We start from the raw sequence: 24,356 nt of genomic DNA, 5'->3' as shown, positions 1-24,356 counted from the left end.
TATGGAAAACTGTATTTTTCCTAAGCAATAAAAATGACCAGCTTTATTTTGATTCTTTTTAGTATGCTATATACTATTTCAAAATCTACAACAGAAATACATTCTATCCCCACGTTGCTATCCTCCAAAGATCTTAGAATTTTGACTTCTAATATCCTCCAAAGCCATTCACCAGGACAGCTGGGGGTCAAATTCGGGTCATTTGGCTTCAAGCCCACGCACGCACCTCCCTTCACTGTTCCTGTCTGCATCCCAGAAATAATCCACAAAACTAGATTTTTGTTTTCAGTTGTCAATAGCTCGTACTTTAGTAATTTCTTTTCTTTGTATATTTTGCATTTCATTGTACTGAGCATGTGCCCTTAAAGTTTGTTTTGAAATTACCAGTGACTCCCCTCAGTTATGAGTGATGGGATGCTGTAGCAGGTCTAAGAGCAGAGAGGGCTGACCTGGGGGCTGGCTCTGGTTTTGCTGCTGACTCTCTCTTGTAAGGATAAGCCATTACATAGTGCCTGTCTCCCCTTTTAATTTGCATACCAGAAGAAATCCACACAGTGACCTCAGATAGGAGTTCACTTCTGATGCTTTGTGGGTAGAATGGATCTATATTGCTGTTCACAGAAGGCCAGTTGTTTAAATGTAAACTGTTTTCCTAGATAATCAACTCCCGATATGTAATAATCCAGCCCATTAGGAAGTCCCAGGATTCATAAAGGGTATTATTGTAAACAAACCAGAAATGGACTTTGAAAGATCCTTTAAACTGGCTTAAACTATTTTCATGTTTAAGAATATGTACTTTAAATATACTGATCTTTGTTTTTTTTTTTTGTTTTGTTTTTTTATTTCCTGTTTTCCATAGGACTATTTCACAAATGCAGACAAAGAATTGAAAAAGGACGCCCAGCAAGATTACCACTTAGATTATGCCATGGAGAACAGTACACACACGGTGATTGAGTTTAGCAGAGATCTGCACACATGTGATGCCAATGACAAGAGTCTCACGGTAAGACACACGTGCGAGTGACGACTCTCACAGGAAGTGTGTGTCTGCATATGTAAGACATGTGAGAGCGATGACTCTTACAGGTAGTGTGTGTTTGCATCTGGGAAGTGTTTGATACAATCCGAGGAGGAGCCACTGAAAAACAGTATCACCAAAGTCACACAATCCTCAGGAATTTCTTGAACTCTCTACAAACTTGACAAACACCCACAATTTTAAAATCGTAAATTTCATTCAGCGAATTTATATGCAAATTTAACCTTTTGAAAATCTCTTTTAAGGCTGTTGATTTAAAAGGAATAAAAGTATGCCTTAGCTTTTTTTTTTCCTATAAAATTTGAAAATAGATAATAAAGGTTGCAGAACTGTATTATACAAAAGATAATCATGACGCTGGGTGGGAAGCAATTCATCCGATCGGACTTGGCTTTGTAAATTCCTAAAATCCAGATGAATAGTCAGTTGATTATAATCACCTACTGGCGTGCTATATGAGGTTTCTTATTTTCAGATGCAAAATTATCTTCATGAATATGCAAATTAAATATCTAGAGGAGACACGCTCCTGTGACACTTTCCACGGGTTGCTTGTGCCATTTCATTTTGATGGAACAATAACATTTTTTATTTAACTCACTAAAGCTTCAAAAAAGATAATATAAAAAAAAATCTGAAGTAATTCTGATTTCCTTTCAGCCTAAGGAGCCAAAAGAACACAGGTGACCAGGCTGGCATTGCTTTTCATATAACACACAGCATAATTATAATTCTGTTGGGAAACTTATAGTCGTCATACAGTAGAGCAAAGAGAACTCTCTCTTTATTATTTATTCTCAGACTTTTCATTTTAAGGAGCTGCAAACAGCCTTATCTGCGGAAGAAGGACTCAGTCATTTCCCCACGGTCCTGCAAGCTCTTCCCTTCCCATCCCACAGCCCCTCCAGCAGTTCCTCTCCTTGGTTCAGTCAAAGCCAGTTTCACTTGCTCCCCCCTTGGAAATTTCTGGAATTCATATACTGAGTACAGATTTGAGATGTAAAGTAAACAAGCCTGGACAGAGAACTGCCTTCTGTATGTGCACCTTCTGTAAATCCATGATAGGAAAAATCTGTCGTGGAAAACAGCCTTAGGGTAATTTAACAATTTTTGAAAGTATCTTTTATGTTAAAATTATTTTTAAGTTAGCATACAAAGTAGTAGATTTAGTTGTAACATTTTCATACAGATACTTTGCTGTTCGCTCCCTTCCTTGACTGCCTACCCCCACTGCCCTCCCCCACTGCCTTCCCACACTACCCTCCCCACAGCTCTACCCTACTGCTCTCCCCCACTGCCCTCCCCCACTGCCCTCCCACACTACCCTCCCCACAGCTCTGCCCTACTGCTCTCCCCCACTCCCCTCCCCCACTGTCCTCCCCCACTGCCTTCTTCCACTGCCCTCCCCCACTGTCCTCCCCCACTGCCCTCCCCCACTGCCTTCCTCCACTGCCCTCCCCCACTGCCCTCCCCCACTACCTTCCCACACTACCCTCCCCACAGCTCTGCCCTACTGCTGTCCCCCATTGCCCTCCCACACTGCCCTCCCACACTGTCCTGCCCCACTGCTGTCCCCCATTGCCCTTCCTCACTGCCCTCCTCCACTGCCCTCCTCCACTGTCCTTCTCCACTGCTCTCCCACACTGCCCTCCCACACTGTCCTGCCCCACTGCTGTCCCCCATTGCCCTTCCTCACTGCCCTCCTCCACTGCCCTCCTCCACTGTCTTTCTCCACTGCTCTCCCACACTGCCCTCCCACACTGCCCTCCCCCACTGCTCTCCCACACTGCTCTCCCACACTGCTCTCCCACACTGCCCTCCTCTCTGCCTTCCCCCATTGCCCTTCCCCACTGCCCTCCTCCACTGCCCTTCTCCACTGCCCTCCCACACTGCCCTCCTCTCTGCCTCCAGCTCTTTCTGCCTCATTCCTTTCTTTCTCTTGATAGTTTTTCTGCTTGGTTATCTGTCTTTCCCTTCTCTTGAAGATCTCATCTGTCCAGCTCTTTCATGATACCCAGTCTAGTTTCAAGTCTGCAAAGACACACATACATATAATTTAAACTCTAGTTCTACTTACTACAGAGAACATAGAAATGGTTTCTGAGTCTGGCTCATTTCATTTAACATGGTGATTTTCAGTTGCATCAGTTTTTCTGAAAATACCACAATTTCCTTTTATGAACAGCTTTGTATGTACAACATTTTCAGAATCCGTTCACCAGTTGATGGGCATCTAAGCTGATCTCATCCCCTAGCTATTTTAAATAGACAAGAAATGTGCATCTATAGGCAAGTGTCTCTGTAACAAGAAATAGAGGCCCTTGGATCGGGAATGCCCAGGACTGGAATACCTGGGTTATATTGTTCTGTTTTTCCACTTTTTGAGCAAACTCCACACCGACTTTCAAGATGGCTGCACATGTTTGCACTACCGTCAGCAGTCAATTAAGGGCTGGATTTTCTCACACCCTCACCAGTATTTGTTGTCATTGGTTTACTTAGTCATCGCTGTTCTGACTGAGAAGTGGAATCTCAAGACTAGAAGGAAAAGAAGAGAGGGGTAGGGGAAGGAATATGGGGAGGGACAATTAGCATTAAGAGCCATTGGGGGCCATATGGACACCTACTACTGTAGACATGCCACTAAGTAAAACCTCCATTGTCAGGACTGGATCACATGTAGTTGATTCCATCATCAAAGTGGCAGCCAGGACACGCCCAAAGATCTCAAAGTTTAACTTGAAATTCTCTAATGGCAAAAGATTTGAAACTCCTGTTTCAAGTATTTGTTGGTCATTTGTATTTGTTCTGAGAATAGACTCTTCTGCCCAATAGCTGATTTGGTGTTTGGCTGACTTGGAGATTTGGTAATTAATTTTCATAGGTCTTTATGTACTTAAGACACTATTCCCCTTTCTGATGAATCGCTGGGTAAGACTTTCCATTGCGTAGTCAGGCAGCCTCTTTACCCTGACAATTGCTTCTCTCAGTGTGCAGTAATTGTCTGATTTCCAGTCATCCCAGTTTTCAATTTTTGGAATTATTTCCAGTTCTGTTTAAACACAGTCCTTTCCTAAGCCTAGATTGTGAAATGCTTTACTTGTGTTTTCCTGTAATTTCAAAGTTTCTGGTCTTACATCAGGCCAATATTTGATCCATTCTGGATCAATTTTCTGTTCAGGATGAACTATTAATTTTTTTTTCTTTCTGTGGAAATCCAGATTTCATTAACTGTTGGCTAAGGATGTTGTCTCGTCTGCTGTGTGTGCTTTGGGGACACTGTTGGGAGTAGGTATCAGTAGCTTCATGGACATATTCTTAAGTACTCTACCGTATTGACCTGCATGTCTGCCTAATACTAATTTTGCCAACCCATGAGTAAGGAAGCTCTTTGCATCTTCCAGTGACTTTCTCAGTGTCCTTCTTTAGTATCTTCAAGTTTTGATTGTAGAGGTCTTTCACTTCCTTAGTTAGTTTTTTCCCTAGGTATTTTTTTATGTTTGAAGCCATTGCAAATGATGTTTTTCCCTAATTTCAAACTGAATAAATTTATTCTTGACGTATAGAAAAGCCAGTGATAATAGTGTATGGATTTTGTATTCTGCTACTTGGCCCCTTGTATATGTATACCTATGTATTCAGGTATAAGAATTGTCTGTTGGAATCTTTGGTGTCTTTAAAATATAGGATCCTGTGATCAGCAAATACTAATAATTTTGCTTATTTATCTCTTACTTATATAATGTTACTTTCTTCTCAGTGCTCTAAGGCTTCAATGCTACGGTGAATAAAGGTCAAATAGGCACTTATCTCATTCTAGACTTTAGAGAATGCTTTCAACTTTCCTTTGTGTTTTGTGTTGGGTACAGTTTTGTCATATACAGTCTTTATTTGGTTGAGATACTTCCTTCTATTCCTGGTATCTTCAGGGCTTCTGTCATGAAGGGATACTGAACTTTATGGAAGGCCTATTATGAACTGATTGGTATGAATAGATGATTTCTGTTCTTATATCTATGGGCTGTATGATGCTTACTGGCTTGTGTGTATTGCACAAGCCTCACAACCTGTGTATTAATCAGTATTCTGTAGAGTCACAAAAAATTATGGACTGTTGTAATGACTTACAAGTCTTCAGTCCAACTAACCCAACAATGGGCAACTGTGAATGGGAAGTCCAAGAATCTAGTCATTTCTCAGTCCCACAGGCTAGTTATTTCAGTTGCTCTTCTGTATAAACTGGAATACTACTGGAAGAAGTAGATTCCAACAGATGTACTGGCCGGCAAGTGCAGGAAGACAAAGAAGAGTATAACTTCCTTCTTCCAATGTTTTTACTGTAGGCCTTCAGCAAAATGTGTGACCCAGATTAAAAGGTGGCCCAAGTTAAAGACCACACCTGGATCTGGGACTTGCTTTGTCCCAGAACTCAGAGATCTGCTTGCCTCAGTCTCTTGGAATTAAAGGCAAGTACTACCTTGCCTGGGCCTAAGCTTTTCATGGCTACTATGCTTCAAGATCCAGATCAGAAACCTGTGTCTTCCAGCCTCAAGATCTGAATCACAGGTGTGCCTTCCATTTCTGGATTGTAGTTCATTCCATGTGTAATGAAGTTGACAATCAGGAATAGCCATAACAATCTGGGAATGAGCAAATTTAATCATGGATTATGGTCTTTGTAATGTGTTTCTGAGTTTGGTTTGATAGAATTTTCATGAGATTTTTCGCCTACATATTCAATATGGAAAATGGTTTGGTAGAATTTGGCAATGAATCCATCGAGTCACAGGCTTTTCTTTGTCATATTACTATTTAAATCTTGTTGGTGGTTATACATATGTTTAAATCATTTGTATCCTCTTAGTTTAACATGGGTTGGTCATGTGCAACATTATTCATGGGTAGACATGAAGAAGCATCTACTCATCTGACAAGGAACTAACAATGGATTAAAGATATACCAAAGTCAAAGTTGGTGAACAAATGCATTTTATTGGAAATATTAACAGGAATATGGATCAGAGGATACTTACAGGAACTGAATCACTCAGGCAGTTTCATTAGTAAAAGCTCAACTCAGCATGTGTCACAGCTTACTTAGAGTACACTGGACAACTTGCAGGCAGTTCAACGGGTTGTCTTCTTTTAATCAGTTCAGGTGGTCTCTGCTTCTTTCAGATATATGGGCAGATGGGGTCTGAGCCTTTTCTAGGCAGCTCAGCTTGACTGTCTTTGAAGTGGCTCAGCTGATTAGAAGGTATTCTGAGGCTCCTCTTGTCTGAGTGTGCCTCTGAGAAGTTCTTAGAGCTTACATATATTTGGGAATGAGGAGCCTAGAGTAACTGGTCAGTTTCAGGAACTTGCTGAGGTTGTTGAGTTTGGGGTTTTTTGTTTGTTTGTTTGTTTTGTTTTTTGTTTTGTTTTTTTCTTCTGGAGTTTAACAAAACTACTTCTAGGATGCAAAGTTTTATTCTAGAGGAAATTGCTACACAACACATATATTTCTAGAAATTTATCATTTCTTCTAAGTGTTCCATTTTTTAAATATCAGTCTTCAAGGGATTCTTTAATGACTTTCTGGATTGTATTTTGATAACATTTTCTCTTTTAATCTCCAATTTTAGTAATTCCAGTATTCTTTTTTTTTTTTTTTTTTTTTTTTTTTTTTTTGGTTAGTTTCACTAGTACTTTGTCAATTTTAGTTTTGTTTTTTGGGGAGGATGTGGGTAAGAATCAACTCCCTGGATACTCTAAATATCTTTATTCTCATTTCTTCATTCTTATGTGCTGCTTGAGGTAGAGTTCTTTAAATATAAGTTAGAGGTAACCAAAGTGCTGTTATGAGACATAACATACCTATGTCTGATTACCAGGATAGCACAGTGAGAGTTATCTGGGCCTATCATCATGAAGATCCTGGAGAATCTGGTCCCAAGTACCATGACTCAAATAGGGGCACAAAGAGTCTACGGTTACTGAATCCTGAGAAAGCCAACGTATTGTCTACAGTCTTACCGTACTTTGATCTGGTAAATCAAGATGTAAGTTCCCTCTTTCTTTCATTCTCTTTCTTTCTTTCATTTTCTTTCTTTCTTTCTTTCTTTCTTTCTTTCTTTCTTTCCTTTTTTCTTCCTTCCTTTCTTCCTTTCTCTCTCTTTCTTCCTTTCTCTCTCTTTCTTTCTTTCCTTCTTTCTTCCTTCCTTCCTCTCTCTCTTTCTTCCTTTCTCTCTCTTTCTTTCTTTCCTTCTTTCTTCCTTTTTCTTTCTCTCTTTCTCTTTCTCTCTCTCTTTCTTTCTTTCTTTTTTTCTTCTTTCTTTCTATTTTATGTTTTTAAACAAAAAGATGGGCTAACCAAAAGTGTATGAGACTGCTTTCTTATGTTATTAAATTTTTTGTCATGTCACACATTGAATGTGACTTTTCACTCCCCCCCCCTTTTTTTTAATACAGGTCCCCATTCCAAACAAAGGCACAACATACTGGTGCCAAATGTTTAAGATCCCTACATTCCAAGAGAAGCATCATGTGATAAAGGTATGTGATTCTCATGTGGGTCAAACTTTTTATATAAATGGAGAAAAAAAACTTGTTTAAAAAATGAAAATAGGAAATATACAGAAATGATTTCATATAAGTATATGAAAGTATGATTCATATAAGGATATGAAAGTATTTGAGAGAGAAGAAACTGTTTTATCTGATTAAACACAATCTTTAGAGACTGAAAGCTTAATTGTACTTCATTTATCTTCTAACTTTATACATCTAAGGTAAGTAGGCAATATTTCTGTAATAGGAATTGGTATTTTAAATAGTATATTACATATTAATAAATCCCATGCATCAAAGTGACATTTCTTACATTGTTTGAGAATATCTGGTCCATTGAAAATACTAGATCTTGTCATAAAAAAAATATTGTTGTGTTTTCTTGAAGATAGGAAAAAAAGATTAGTGATTTTCTATCAAATTGTTAAAAATAAAAAGTCATACAAGCTCAAAATGGATGATCTCAAATTGCCTCTGACATACAGTTCTCTTTTCCTCTTCCCTGAAATTGGGTCTCCCCAGACTCTCACATCTACTTAATGAATAAACTCCCCTCTGGCCCTGAGTGTTATTGGCAGTACCAAAGAGATTGAACATTATGAGCCATATGCTCTCCAAAACCTCACTGGGTATTGTAGAATAAGACAGAGATATGTATTGCCAGCTGAATAACATGAGCCCTTAGGAGCCTGGTGTTGCTACGTTTGTCTTGGCACCCAAAGTAAGTAATGAAACAGTGTGGATGTAAAAGAGGAGCAAAGGGTTAGACTCTGGCATCTAGATGATTCGTACCTGAATAAGTACGAATCATCATTCATTAGCATTGGTTTCCAAGGTAAAGGACTCTGAATATAGTGTAGTCACAATTCCCTCTGCAGTAAACATCTCAGTCATAACATTCTCTCTTCCAAGCTCACAGCATTAAGCTTAAGGTGGAAACACTCATATCTTAGAGTGACTGAAACATGTTGATCATGTATTCATCTAGGTGCACAGATCTGTCTTTGTTTCTGGGATGCTTCACAGCTGTGTAGGGTACAAAGAATGTATAAGTTACTAGATGGTCCAAAACTTTTACAGCATATATTTTGCCAACAGTTATCTTAGCAACCACACAACAGTGAATGCATTGCTTGCCTCTACAAGAAGCTATTTTTTACTTCATGTAAGTGGAAAATGAATGCAAATTTATGTACTTAGTGCCTGGTCAAAGTTCTTCAATTATGTCAGTAAAGTCTTTCCCAGAAAATAGAATATTCACAAACAGTGTGTGTCATTTACAGTAATTTTACAAGCGTCTGTCTTAAGAAACAGGTATAAGGTTCCAAAATGAAAACACACATTTCACAAAATAAGCCCTTTATTCATTTTAAACCTTGATAGGTGGTAAAATTATAACTGCTTCCATTCACGTGCTTTATTCTTATTGTTACTAATGCAAAATGGAGTTGAATGAAATAAAGATAATTGTGTCTGTCTGTGGAATATCAGTATGGCTTTCCTTTGCTTGACATCTCAGCAAGAGTCCTTAGCTTTTTTGTCACAAGCATATCACAACAACAGACAGACAAGGGGCCTTTGGATATATACTTTGGAAACTGTTTATGACTTTACTACGTGTTTGTAGCAAGAATTAGTGGCATGAAAGACCTTTTGCAGTATTCACAGTTCTATCAAAACCCAAGGCAGGGTTATTTTGAGAAAGGCAGGATTTGGAGGAGGATCACTGAGTAAAAGGAGGTTCCTGTCATATTTTGTGAGTGAGGAGAGTTTTGCTGACTAACACTTTAAAATTGAATCATTTAGTTTAAAATATCCCTCACAGGATAGATTTCTGCTCTTATCTCTCAGTCTCCAATGCAAAGTTTACTTAATATTATGAAACACAATCCTCCAAATAAGACAGCATACAAAGAATCAAACCCTACCAGGAACAGGGTCAAAAATATTTGCATTGTACAAGTTGTTTAGAGTCTGTCTTTCCAACGATATGTTACTTTTTGATAAACGGTACAGTAAAATTCTAGTAAATTTATGAAGTAGAATTCATAGACTTAGAGCTTTCCCGGCATTATCTTGTTTCCAGTCTCTTTATCCTAGAAGAGATGCTGTCTACTACTTTATGGGTAATATGTTACCTTCCCATACAAAAAGACTCATGGTTTGACAAATTTGGGTCAAGTGTTTCTCACTTCCCCCAGATGATTGCCCAACAGTGTGTTAACTTTGTGAAAAGGGCTCCACCAGGCTGGGGAGATGTCCTTTCAGAACATTGGCACTGACATTTCATTGTTGGCCAGGAAGCCTTGCAACCTGAAACACAAGGCGAAAAGAGATAGCCAGCTCTCACAAGTTGTCCCTCTACTTCTATATGTGAGGTTGAATACCTTATACTTCTGCATATTTCTGCAGTGCCAACACATACCTCCTAATAGGCATGTAATAAGTAAACAAATAAATATAAAAAAAGTAGGCCTCATTCCTTCTCTGATACAAAGTCCTTTTATGGAAGATTGGTTTTGGATTATCAAGTATGTGATTTTCAGTGAGTTTCAAAAATATTGATTATAAATTAATTTTTGTAAGATTTAAATTTTATTGTAATTCAAAGAGAGCTCCTATTTGTGGCACAAATGTTAAGGCTATATATTTGATGGCTGTAAACAATAATAAAACTAAACAGATAAAACATATCAGTCATCCAATCATGACTTTATTTAATTGGAATGACTAAAGTTAATATTAGTTAAATCTTAAATTTTAATTTTACTCATGTAAAAATGATTCAAAGTAAGGGTTGTGAAATGATGAGGTAAATATTGAAAATTTCTAAAATCACAAAATAAATGATTTGTCTGGAGGGAAATAGCATTATAATAAAAGTTATCAGTTGTTCAAATTCTCTTGTGACTCTAATGTATTGAGTTCTATTTGATTGTTGAAACATTTGGCTGAGTTGTAACGGGAGCCAGGGACAGTAGTTATCCCTGTATTCCAAGTACTTAGTAAGCTGAGGCTGGAGGAGTGTCACTTCAAGGCCAGCCTGGGCTACTTGCAAGACACTGTCTCAACAGAAAATGTTGTGAGTGTAAAAATGTGTGTGTTAGATGACAGCGTTTCATTCTTGCAAGTGAATGAGTAAACTGCAGAGAGCTTATGGTAATTTCTATTAATACCCACTCTCCTCACCTTGGATCATCCGTCTGGATCATCTGCAGCCCATACTCCAGCCCACATTGCCTCAGACCAGCATGGCAGTGCTTTATTTGACTTTCTCATGCGGTGTCTTTACCTTCAGCTTAGAATTTATTTTAATAGATGATTCCTTTAGCTTCTGTGCTCAGCATTGATGGAATCATCAGGACTAATAATACTTCAACATGCTGCCTTAGAAGTTAGGGTTATTATTTGGTTTAATACAGCTTCTTTTAAGGAATTTATTTTTCTCTTCATGGAAAACTCGCACCATGAGTTTATCTGTTCAAATTAGATGCATCTTTGGTCTAACAAATATTTGTTGATAGCTGGCTATCCTAAAGAAGAAAATACTCACCATGTAACCCAGCATAATCATGGCCCCTGCACCTTCTAGGAGCATTGCTTCCTGGTTTCCTATAGGGAGCAGAAAGCCTCTCTGAACTTGAACCCTTTTAAGGGATCTGCTCATCACGTTTAAAGGAGAGTTGGTAGCCATTTCATAGTCCACCCATATTGAGTGGAAACAATACCCTCCTCAGGAGTGTTTTAGGCTAAGGACTAAACAAGAGCTTGAGTGGTTTAGGTTTTTTTGTGTTTGTTTGTTTGTTTTTTGATTTTTGTTTTTTCTCAACACAACAGACTCAGACTCAAACTCTTTGACAACCTGACAGCTGCTGTTGGACAGTTTAGTTTCAATGATTCTCATGAATCTGAAACTAAACTTTTCTCTGAAAACTACATTTCCCGAAAGCCTGGGAAGAAACAGAGCACCGTGCTAAAAGTTTAGTCAGAGCTGAGTCTCAGTTAGGGTCGCTTTGTGTAATTATAAACTGTTTGCCTTTATCGATTATTTCCCCTCTTAGATGTTGGAAGAGTAGATAGATCTTACTTAACTTACTTTACTAACCTTTAACATAGGTGTTACTATGATTTATGAGTGAATCAGAGAGGGTTAATATTTAGTACCATGCCCAACGGACAGTTAATAAGCTGATAGATTATTTGCAACATATAACTGCGACTTTATAGACTTTATATATTGTTTGTCTTGTTGGGTATCTGGGTTGCTGAAGGGTTTCCCATCAGTCTTTCTAGATGCTCAGGGATTTAAATAAAAGCTGCATTGTGATGTTGGGGCGATAACTCAGACAGTAATGTACTTGCTGAGTAGGGATGCATGAATGAGTTTGAGCTCCAGCATCATGTAAAATGCCTATAACTTCATTTCTGGGAAGACCAAGACAGGAGGATCCAGTCTTGCTGACTAGACAGTCTAGCTGAATTTGAGCTTCAGGTTCAGTGTTAGATCTTGTCTAAAAACAATATAAAGTGGAGAGCCATTGAGGAAGACTGCCAGTGTTGACCTCCACATGGACCTCTGTGTGAACACATATGCCACACAACAGTGAACCTCTCTGCATTATCAGTCACATCACGTAGGGAGATCAGCTTGAAAAATACACGTTTTAGTGAATGCACAAAAGAAACATGGAAGTAAAAAAAACACTGTCTTCTTCAATGCACACCACAAGGGAAATGTTATGCTTCATATGTATCCCTGAATAAATGTATTTACTTCCACGAGATCAGACTTTATTGCTGATAAATCTCAATGATGGATTTTCTAGGAGGATACTTCCTAGGGAAACCCAGCATAACTGCCATTAAATAGGCATGAAGGGTCCTTGAAACCCGAATACTGTATAATCATAAAATAGTTACTGGAAGGTGGATTCCTTGCTGTAGGCATAGCAGAAATGTTTCTGTCATACCATATATTAAACAGATTTGGCTAACCAGGTACCCTACTGTGTTCAGTCATTTCTTAAAATGAAAAGGCATTGTTGAGTGGAGAACTTCATTATTAAAGCATGTCACAAAAAGTCAAATGTGTTAATAGGTTACTATTTTAAAAGACAGTAGACTGTTGGAGTTGATGTTTAGTAATCATGGGAATTTGAGCATGACTGATAGAAAACGACTCGATCCTCTGGGGATCAGAATTAGCTTTTCTCTCTCAGTGTATCTCACTCCTGTCTTCTCCCTGAAGTGGCATCTTCACTGATGCTGCCTTTCTTCCTCATGCTTTTTTGCTCTTGTCGTCGGGATGTGTGCCCACACTGTCATCAGCTTTTGTCATGTGCTCACCTTCTGTTTCACATTATCATGTGGGAACAAGATGCTTGCTGTTGACTCTGACTCAGTGGATGGGTGTGCTTTTCCCAGATCTGCTCTAACCACAGGGGATGGCTTTCGCTCACTGCTGTCTCCCTTTTATCCCTGGCTCTCTTACCATATTCCCTGGAGGCAGATCTTTGGATCTGTAGATGGATCTGTTTAACAAGTTGAGACAAATGCACTTGCACAATAAGCCTCATGTGAAGCCATGTTCCACTTCTTCTAAAAACTTCGCATCACCCATGATTCCAGTAAAAGTTCATGCTGTAAGTATGTAAGTTTCAACAATCTACATTTTGGCAATTTGTGCTACAAAAAGATCAGTGTCAAATAATTATATTACTTACATTTAAGGGATCTAATTTTATACACACACAAATATATACATATTTAATACACACACACACACACATATGAAAAGATGAAAAGACTGGGATGTTTGTGGTGGCTAAACCTAAAAGTTTGGATGGAGAGATATTAGCAGGAACATCAGCCTTCCTGGTAATGATGTGACTTAAAGAAGCATATTTTAAAGATTGCTAATACGGGCAGGGTGCTCAGTCTTGAGGTCTTTGCTCTGTATCTTCCTGGGCTACATCTGTGTCAGATATACAAGGCGTTTGTCAAGCTACCTGGGTGTTCTTTGTAGTCACACAAACTACAAGGGATGGAGTTCACTCTGAAAGCGTGTCTATTCACAACCGTGATTTATTGCCCTGCTAATTAGTTGGCTGACCCTAGAGAAAGCACTTAATCTTGCCTGCTCCTCAAATTCCTGCCCAGTCAGATAAAAAGATTTCACCACATGATCTCAGTGGGCTCTTTCTGCCTCTAAATATCTGTGACTTGCTGAAAACTAAGACTAAAGTCTGTGTAGAAGATCACATATCCTGTGGTCTGAGTTTCCCATACTCTGGTATCTATCTCACAGGCCTACAGCTGGTCCAGAGTAAAATGTGCCCCTTTCCCAGAGAGGTTCAAAGGCCTTCACAGGGTCTCTATTAGTATAGATTCTGATACATCTCCGTCCTCTCTAGGACATGCCACCAAGAGAACCTGGGAAGTCTAGACACACTTGTAATAGCCCAGTATGTTAGTAGACTCAATTTTTAAAAGAGAGCCCAGGTGACTTTATTCTGCCTGGGATATAAACTGGTCAGTTTAATCCTTACACCCACAATTGACTGAGCTTGTTGCTATTATTATTCAATGACTATTACATTTCTATAAAATTTGCGAACATATAAAGCATTTACGTTAAATTAAACAATAAAATCACACATGTTCACTGTCTTTATTGTGTAGTGGCTCAAGCACAGTCTATGTTATCAGACACCATGATTCAAATCTTGGCTCCTTAGCCTAGAGATGTTAATCTCAACTGGGTTTCTCACTTAAGTCTTGGGCCACCATTTGTAAACAGGGCTAATCAAGGTACTTGTTTCAATTGTTAGCTATCATTATCAAATGAGTGTTTGTGTGTTTAACATATATTGGCTTAATAAGGACTAAAACCATGTTACCAATTTACCATGGTTTTCAAACCTCTTAAATCTTCGGATAAGACAGAGGCATGACTTTACTGAAACAGTCTGGAACAGAGCACAATGGTACATCCCGACTCTGCTTTTCATTAGCTACTTAGCAAAGAAAACTCTCAGAGCTTGTCTCTTCAGTCATAAAGTAGGAAGAGTAATTCTCAGTGAAGATTAAATGAAGACAAGCAAGAACACCTGTTGCATAACAGGCTCATAATTGTTTTCTTCCCTTGAAGGGGATTATGGAGACAGATGACTAAAAGTTCTAGTATTTTCTCATATAGGCTTGCCATATAGAATTTTCTTAAATGCTTCACAGAGGCCATGGTAGGCAGTAACTCGCTCACTTATTTTGAAAGAAAGATTCCTTAGGGGTTAGATTTCATTGCTTTCTGTCATTACTTGAAACTAAATGAAATGTAAGCTACTTCCCCCACTGCTTTTGTCTAAGTAAGGACAAAGACCAGCTGGTGACTCTCCCCCGGGACATTCTTGGACATTCTTAGAGCTCCCATTAGTCTTGCATTTGGTGACTTTAAATAAGGACATTTTTCAGCAGACACTGGATATTTATTTTCCTTAGCTTTTCTTCTACCACCCAATCTTTCTCCCTGCCCCCTCCATCTAGTATATCATTTTCAATCGGGCAGAAAGTCAGATGGGAACATGATAAAACATCTGTACATATGATGGGAGTTAATGGCTGTAAAATTGCCAAGTGACTTAGTCATCACTTCTATTGACAGAATACAAAAATATTTATATTAAGTTCTAGGTGTGGGTGGTATCGTCAGACTAGTAGATATGGTAACAGTGAGATATAAATGACTTTAGTTTGTGACACAGGGAAGTATTTAGATAAAACTAGTTTATTTTTGCTACTTAGATATATCAACTCATCAGGATTTCATAATTTCTCAAGATAAAATGAACTTTTTACAACTTTCTGGAGTCAGGCAAGGTCAAAGTAACTTATTCAACCCCATACAGTACATCGGAAGCAGGAGCAAGATTTGAGCATAGATCCTCTGAGGAAAAACTCACAGACCTTTGTCTGTGCAGTCTTACTACTAACTTAAGCCTTCTGACTCCCCTACCTCCAAAGGTATGTGTAGAAAAAGGAAAAAAAATTCAGGTGGAGATGTGAGATTCGGCCTTGCGTCTTTTCAGTAGACTTCCGAGAACAAAACTACTTTTGTTTTTCTTTTGACTGCTTTACTGAGACAAGTGGTACATAAAGAACCACATGTGTTTAATGTGTACTATGTGGTGAATTTGAACACATGTAAATACCCCTGACCTTATTTCCAAAGGCAAGGGAAAAGACATCTGCACCACCGCCCACAGTTCCCTAATGTTCCTTTCTCTCTGTTGTTGTAAGAACACTCAACATGGGTTGTGCCATTGTAACAAACTTTGAAGTATACAGAAGCATTTTGGGCAAAGAGGCTTTTGAGTCCCATAGATTGTGAGTGTACTTTGTGGGCTATATGAGCGACCCCACCAGAACCTTCAGAGACTTTGACATAAAACTTGGAGCTGACAGACTTTATGTGGCATCTGCGAACACAGCAGCCTGGAGTTTTAACCCTCTGTGTTAAAAATTATCAGTGACACAGTGACACAATTATCAGTGACACAGATGATACAAATAAAGCCTCATGAGTGATTTAGGAAGTTACTTAAGGTCAGAGTTCAGATATTCAGATTAAAGATTATGCATATGTTTCTAGAAAGGGGCAGAATGCTGAGCCTGAGATGATGGTACAGGGAAAAGAATTAGCAATAACTTAAATGAAAGGGAGGCAACGGGCTCTAACCTTTCAGAGCATGTGCTGTAGCCTAAGGATCCTTGGAGACAGGCCAGCAGCTTTTTGGTGGAGTTTAAAAAACAAACAAACAAACAAACAACCTCTTCCTTTGAAGTGAAAACAATGGTATTGGGCCATTTTATCCCCATCCCAACAATGGTCTATATAATGGGATCTATGAGATGAAACACAAATGTTTTTGTTTGGTCTTAAGTTTGTGGTGAAATGCCTGTAGTACCATACAACAAGAAAAAACACATTGGGAAGAAAGCTAGAGAAACTGGCTGCCTAAGAACCACTGGGAGCACAGATTCCAGTCCTACCCCAACCACTGGCAGCCTGAAAACTAATACCATGGTTTCTCCAGGAGATTAAATTCACGTTACCCAAACCACTGGAAAACTGTAAATCTGAGAAACTGAGAGATGGTTCTGTGTGATTAACAATTTTTAAGAATGTTGTTTCTTCATTCATGAAATGTTGAAACTCAGAAAGCTGAGAATTTATAAACATAAATTTGTAAGTGCTTCTTTGTATTTGTTGGAAAATTAAGTTATAATGCAAAACTATCATATAATTACAAAAATAATACAGATAGCTTTGTATGTTCCTAAAGAGGATTGTATTCCAAATTTCTGTGTAAAAACTCATATTTGTATACAAACAGAATGACATCACACAATTAATTGATGCAATAACAAAGTATTATAGGTTTTATGAATGAAACTTTTGTCATGACTGAAATAAAAGGTAATTTTTATTAGATAATTTATTTATTTCAGATGTTATCACCGTTCTCCATTTACCACCCCACCCAAGGAAGCCCCTATCCCGTCTCCCCTCCTCCTGCTTCTACGATGGTGTGCCCCAACCCAACCACCCACCCACGCACTCCCACCTTCCTGCCCACAAATTTCCCCACATTGGGGCATCCAGCCTTCATAGGACCAAGGACCTCTTCTCCCACCTATGCCCAACAAGGCCATCCTCCCCTACATATACAGCTGGAGCCATGGGTCCATCTCTATGTGCTCCCAGGCTGGTGGTTTAGACCCTAGGAGCTCTGGTTGGTTGGTATTGTTGCTCTTCCCATGGGGCCTCAAACCCTTTGAGCTCCTTCAGTCTTCTCTCTAACTCCTCCATTGGGAATCCCATAATCAGATCAATGGTTAGCTGTGAGCATCCACCTCTGTATATGTCAGACTCTGGCAGACCTCTAAGGAGACAGCTGTATCAGGCTCCTGTCAGCATGCACTTCCTAGCATCCACATCAGCATCTACCATTGGTGACTGCACATGCAATGGATATCCACGTGGAACAGTCTCCAGATGACCACTCCTTCAGTTTCTGTCCCACACTTTGTCTTCATATTTGCTCCCATGAGTATTGTGTTACCCCTTCTGAGAAGGACCGAAGCACTCACACTTTGGTCTTCCTTCTTCATGAGCTTCATGTGATCTGTGAGTTGTATCTTGGGTGTGTTCTTTTGTGACTGGGTTACCTCACTCAGGATAATATTTTCTAGTTCCATCCATTTACCTAAGAATTTCTTGAATTCATTGTTTTTAATAGCTGAGTAGTATTCCATTGTGTAAATGTACCACATTTTCTGTATCCATTCCTCTGTTGAAGCACATCTGGGTTCTTTCCAGATTCTGGCTATTATAAATAAGGCTGCTATGAACATAGTGGAGCATATGTCCTTGTTATATGTTGGGCCATCTTTTGGGTGCCCAGAAGTGCTATAGCTAGGTCCTCAGGTAATACTATGTCCAATTTTCTGAGGAACCCCAGACTGATTTCCAGAGTGATTGTATGAGCTTGAAATCCCACCATCAATGTAGGAGTGTTGCTCTTTGTCCTCATCCTCAACAGTATCTGCTATCACTTGAGTTTTTGATCTTAGCCATTCTGACTGGTGTGAGGTGGAATCTCAGGGTTTTTTGATTTGCATTTATCTGAAGACTAAGGATGTTGAGCATTTCTTAAGGTGCTTCTCAGCCATTCGAGTTTTCTCAGTTGAAAATTCTTTGTTTAGTTCTGTACCCCATTTTTAATTTCTTGAGTTTTTTGTATATATTGGATATTAACCTTCTATCTGGTGTAGGATTGGTAAAGATCTTTTCCCAATTTGTTGGTTGCCATTTTGTCCTATTGACAGTGTCCTTTGCCTTACAGAAGTTTTGCAATTGTATGAGGTTGCATTTGTCAATTCTTGATCTTAGAGCATAAGCCACTGGTGTTCTGTTCAAGAATTTTTCTCCTGTGCCCAGGTATTCCAGGTTCTTCCTGACCTTTTTCTTCTGTTAGTTTCAGTGTATCTGGTTTTATGTGAAGGTCTTTTATCCACTTGGACTTGAGCTTTGTACAAGGGGATAAGAATGGATCAATTTGCATTCTTCTACATGCTGACCTCCAGTTGAACCAGCACCATTTGTTGAAAATGCTGTCCTTTTTCCACTGAATGGTTTTAGCTCCTTTGTCAAATATCAAGTGACCATAGGTGTATGGGTTCATTTCTGGGTCTTCAATTCTATTCCATTGATCTTTCTGCCTGTCTCTGTACCAATGCCATGCAGTATTTATCACTATTGCTCTGTAGTATGGCTTGAGGTCAGGGATGGTGATTCCCCCAGAAGTTCTTTTATTGTTGTGAATAGTTTTCACTATCCTGAGTTTTTTGTTATTTCAAATGAATTTGCGAATTGTTCTTTCTATATGAAGAATTGATTTGGAATTTTGATGGGGATTGCATTGAATCTCTAGATCTTTTGGCAAGATGGCCATTTTTACTATATTAATCCTGCCAATCCATGAGCATGGGAGATCTTTCCATCTTCTGAGATCTTCTTTAATTTCTTTCTTTAGAGACTTGAAGTTTTTGTCATACAGATCTTTTACTTGCTTGGTTAGATTCACACCAAGGTATTTTATATTGTTTGTGACTATTGTGAAAGGTGTCATTTCCCTAATTTATTTTTAAAAAATTTATTTATTTATTTATTTATTTATTTATCAAATAGTAATTTTTACTTTTTCACACAGGGGTTATAAACACAAAAAGGCAGGATGTGGGGGAAAGGATGACACAGGAGCATAGGTGTTCAGGGGGAGTACAGATACAGGGTATTGGCTGGGTGAAGGTTCAGGGGACAGGTCACTCTGCCTATGATTCATTCACTTGTCCTTATCTAAGTTGGCACTATCCACCAAGGCTACCTATCTACAAGGTCTATGACTACTCAGGCTGGTAAATTTCCACCAAAGCTGCCTGTTTACAATAACTTATAGTCATCTGTTTCAGTGTTTTTCCACAGAGACCCAAGACTTTGTGTTAGCAAGTATGTATGTCAGGCCTATTGCTGATTTTAGGTCTATGGCTGATTTTAGGCCTTCAGTGTATAAGCAGGGCTGCCCCTGACATTTCCTTCCTTCTCCAAGTATAGAAGGGTCGTGGCGATTCTAATCTTTCGAAGGTGGGGATAGAGGCCTGACCTCCAGTAATTAAATGGGACCTTGTAATGGCTCTGGTCCTCCTGTTGTTGTCCAGTGAGACATGAGGGCCATACCCATCCTGATGTCTTTTTCCTGGAGAGGGGATACTTTTGACATCAACCCCTATGCAGTCAGGCTTGTCCCTCAGGGAACCCAGAAAGATATTCTTAATTTTTCTTTATATTCCCTTGCAGTGCTTAGCCTCACAGCCTAAGCAAGAATTTAGATCACCAGTCAGAGGGGGTTCTGTGTGGCCCCTCTCTGCATGGTCTAGGGGGCAGAAGTTCCCTCTTTTAGGTTGGGTTGAAGTGGTTTTTGGGAACACACTGAATAAAGTAACAACCTCATCTTGAGTCTCATGGTCCTCCATAGCTAACTTATGATAATGTATCTGAATAAGTTGCTACCAAATTATCTATCTGTTGTTTCACAAAATTAGTCAGTCTATTTAAGGCCCAGGGACCAAAATAAATAAACAAAAATAACCCAATTAATGGTCCCAAGATGGAAGAAAGTAGGGTTGACAACCATGGACTGATACCACAGAATTGGTTGAAAACCAATTCTTGTACCAGCTCCCGTCTTTCTCTTTCTCTCTCTGTCTTTTTTCAAGGCACTCTCTGACCTTTTTCATGCTCTCTTTAACCATCCCTGTCTTGTCTATATAAAAGCAACATTCTTCTTTAAGGACTGTACACAGTCTAGAGCTGTACACAGTCTTTTCAATTGTAAAAGAGTAAATCAAGTCTAATATAGTCCTTCGCAATTTTTGGAGATCACTTCAGACAGTGAAACGAGGAATTTCTTCAGATTAGTGATGGCAATCTCTAGCTATTTGATGTCCTTGTCAATGGCCCATCAAAGGTCTGAGAAGTATAAGTCCAGAGGCTAGCATCAGGATTAGATCTTCCAACAGCAGACACGGTGGGTGATTCATTTTTACCTGGAAAGGAAAAAGAAGGGAATTCTCAGGGAGATTTCTCTTCCCTGGATGTCAATTGTTATTCGTCTTATTTATAATTGGGTCTGGCTTTGTGGGAATATCTATTTATTTCATTAATCTTTTTGGTAGCCATTTAGCTGTGCCTTCTGTGGTTTCAGTCATATCAATCCTCGGCCCCATATGAGAACTGGGTCCTGGCCATTCCATTTAAGGGTACTAGGATCCTTCCACATAGCTGTGGCATAGTTTTTATTGGCCTCAGCGATGCCAGAGGCAGTCAGCAGCAGATTTGCCATGTGGAAGTATATGCTAAATAAACCCTTTCCTTCCCAACGTACTTTTTGGTCCTAGTGTTTCTCACAGCAATAGAAACCCGAGTTAAGGCAGTATAAAAACCTAAAATGATGTCAAGATTATTTATTTAAGACAAATATTTTTTAAAAATATTCCTTTAAGCAGGCATGCTGCTACACATTTATAACCTCCACACTTCACAGGTGGAGGCTAGAGTATCATGGCTTTGAGGGCAGCCCATGATATTGTAACAAAATTCTGCTTCAAAAATGAAAAAAAAATTAGTACCTTAAAGCCACCTACCTAAAAGTACCTTTGGTTCTCTAGAATATTAAACTCTTCATGTAATTTTGTTGTTTCATGTGTGTATACCTGTGTGGTATATGTAAACATGTGCATGTATGCTTTCCTGTGTGTGGGTGATATGTATGCAAGCACCCTTGTTATATGTCAGGAGTTGTCCATGATTTACTCTGCCTCCTTATTCTTTGAGTTAGGACATAAAGCTTTGAGCTCACCCATCATTTATCTCTCTAGCTGGTTTACCCCAGGGAAGCCCTGACCTTCCAGGACTGAAATTAAAAATGAAGTTCCATGCACACCCTGTGTTTACCTGGATTCTGGGGGTCTGAACTTGAGTCACCTTGCTTTCACAATGAGCACATCAACCACTGAGCCACATCCTGAGTCCCTTCCACCTTTTTTCTATAGTCACTTCTACGATGAAACCAGTTATTATATCCAGGTGGTTGACCTTTGACTTCATGGCTTCAAGGTAAAATTGATCATTTTGGAGGAAAGCTTGGTACAAGTTCCCCATCAAACTGTGGCCATGACAGCCATGAAGAAAGATGTATCTTGGCCTTTTGCTTTAACTGCCATGATCTTGGTATCAGTAGCTGTATCCATGTGTAAGTACAAATGCTTTGAAAGTGTCAAGGTTCAGACAACACATGCTTAGAGATTGCTTCATGTATCCCAGACACTGTTTCATTTAACAGTCGTGGCATTTCCAAGAAGAGAAAAAACCAAGGCTCAGAAATGATAGACATCTTCTCCAAAGCCATAGAGCTGAAGGAGGCATAGGATGGCTGTTGGAATCTAATGGAATCTAATGCCCTGGTCTCCATGACAGTTGTATTCATAAGTAATATGAACACAATGCACCACAAGAGTGAGATGATTTAAGTTTATTTAGTTAACTGAAGTTGAAGGGCCTTGTCCTTCAGCTCACAGAAAAGCTTTCAAATACTTGACCCATCCTTGACCATTAATAACTTCTTTGAGTCTTGGTTTCTGTATTGGCAAAACAGATATAATACATGTTTACAAATGACCCTGGAACTTATTGGAAAAGGCTTAGCAAGCATTAAGGCCAGGAGATGCAAAGCGTCACCTTACTGTCCTTTTTTTTTTTTTTTTCTATGACAGTCTGGACTAGCTGTCTGAGTTCATCAACATTTTATTTTATGGACGTTAAAAAATGAAGTCTAGTGAAAAAAATAACCTCATTATAAAAATAACTTGTTAATTAAACTAGAATTTAAATCTAAGGCATAAATTGCTGATATCTACATCTCCATTTTAATATGTGAAATTTGAAAAGTCTCCAGATTTTATACATATATAAAATATATATGAGTTTATATAGTATATATCATCTATATATGATTTTATATAGTATATATATCATATATACTATATAGACTCATATATATTATATATATGAAGTTATATGTATATATAAAATCATATATATAATAATCTTTAATAGTCTATAATTAAAGAATTTTCAGAGCTTTTGAAAAACTCTAATTATTTGAATGCAATTATCCAATAATTCAAAGCAATTCACTTTGTTTTTGTTGACTGTTTCAATATATTTCATTATAGAAAGTTGAAATATATTTGTTTGTAGCTGACTGGATTCTCTGAGGTATATCAGTTCCTTTATATCTTGGAATTCAATACTTTGACTGTCTTTGCTTTAGATTTCTATGTTCCACACACTTAAGAGATTGCTACCCTACACACTTTGTTGTGTAAACTCTCTTCTACTCAAGTTAGGTTTGTACGATTTACAGCCACTAAATTACAAGGTCAGAGAACTAAGTTCTTTTACAATGCTAACCAGGGAGCAGAAGCTCTCTGAGTAATGTTTTCCACATATATAACAACTAACAATTTCCAACAGTTCATTGATGTGATCACATATTTTCAAATACTATTTATTGAAGTGCTAAGGTTACCATTATGGAAAAATTTACATCTTCAGCTTGAGTTAGTAATCATAAGAGATTTCTTTGTTGGGCCTTGTTCCCTGCACTGGAAGTCTTGAAAAGAAGGCATTCTTGATCCCTCCCCGCTGTGAGGATAAAGGAGAGTGTCCTCAGCTGTGTCCCTTAAGACAATGTGTATTTTCAAGCAGTAGACTGCTCTCCTGTTGCTTCATTTCCAACGTAATAATACTTGTTTTTATTTTAATTCCTCAAATATTTTTCTGTTCGTGCTTTAATTTCATTATTAAAAAACTTGCAAACAAATAATTACACACCAAAATTAGCCAAACCCAAAGTCTACTTAACTGTCAAACAAGTAGGAGTAAGAAACATTTTTTTTAAAAGGGGTTTTAAAAATTAGCAATGCTTCTCTCTAAGTTGACCAATGATGACATATATCTATATTCTTTATATTTTTATGTTCAAAGAAATACTTACAATACTACCTGTTTTTATTGGTTTAATTTACCTTCTTTTTGAAGTTACTTTGAAATTCATTTTATCAAATTAGTACACTTTTTTTTTGCAGGTTAAAATATAATAAGCATTTAGTTCCTAATTTAATCCTCTGCTTTGTATAAGCTGTATTTCTGTAGTCATCTTCCACTGGTAAGCATTCAAAGTAACTTGTGGTTTTTGCTCATCGTTTATAAGATTATAAGCATAACCTTAAGTGTTGATAGCTCCATTGATGGCTGTATTGCGAGATGCACTGGTGAAGGGTAAAGACATTATGCATTTTAATATACTTGCCACATTAGTTTCTGAACATATCTCTCACATCACTGATGTATGATTATCTTCCCATCAGCCTTTTAGCACTACGTATGTTGGTCATTGACAACGGATGGCTAAAAGCATAGACGGTTGTGAGGGATCCTCAGAATACCTTGTTACCTTCTGTCAGAAACTCAAGTATTGAGAGGTCAGACAATTTTTTGTCAGATTTGAGCTTTAGAGGTTTATGCATGACCAAAGGCTTGGAGGCAAAGATAGTACAGGGGGTATTTGAAGGGCTTGTGAAA

The 24,356-nt window shown here is 38.4% G+C and overlaps 1 protein-coding gene across 1 annotated transcript in view; it reads left to right on the top strand.

Moving 5' to 3' along the window:
* Window positions 1–24,356, top strand: part of Moxd1 (monooxygenase DBH like 1) — an 82,978-nt gene that overhangs the window by 14,254 nt on the left and 44,368 nt on the right. The window contains exons 2-4 of the mRNA XM_076928031.1: window positions 863–1,009; window positions 6,919–7,086; window positions 7,496–7,579. Of these exons, the coding sequence (XP_076784146.1) occupies window positions 863–1,009; window positions 6,919–7,086; window positions 7,496–7,579 (399 nt within the window). The remainder of the gene's footprint in view (window positions 1–862; window positions 1,010–6,918; window positions 7,087–7,495; window positions 7,580–24,356) is intronic.

Source organism: Arvicanthis niloticus, chromosome 30, assembly GCF_011762505.2.
Source record: "Arvicanthis niloticus isolate mArvNil1 chromosome 30, mArvNil1.pat.X, whole genome shotgun sequence".
NCBI classification, from domain to species: Eukaryota; Metazoa; Chordata; class Mammalia; order Rodentia; family Muridae; genus Arvicanthis; species Arvicanthis niloticus.
The sequence above is the reverse complement of the archived record's forward strand: the minus strand, read 5'-3'. Positions and strand labels throughout refer to the sequence as shown.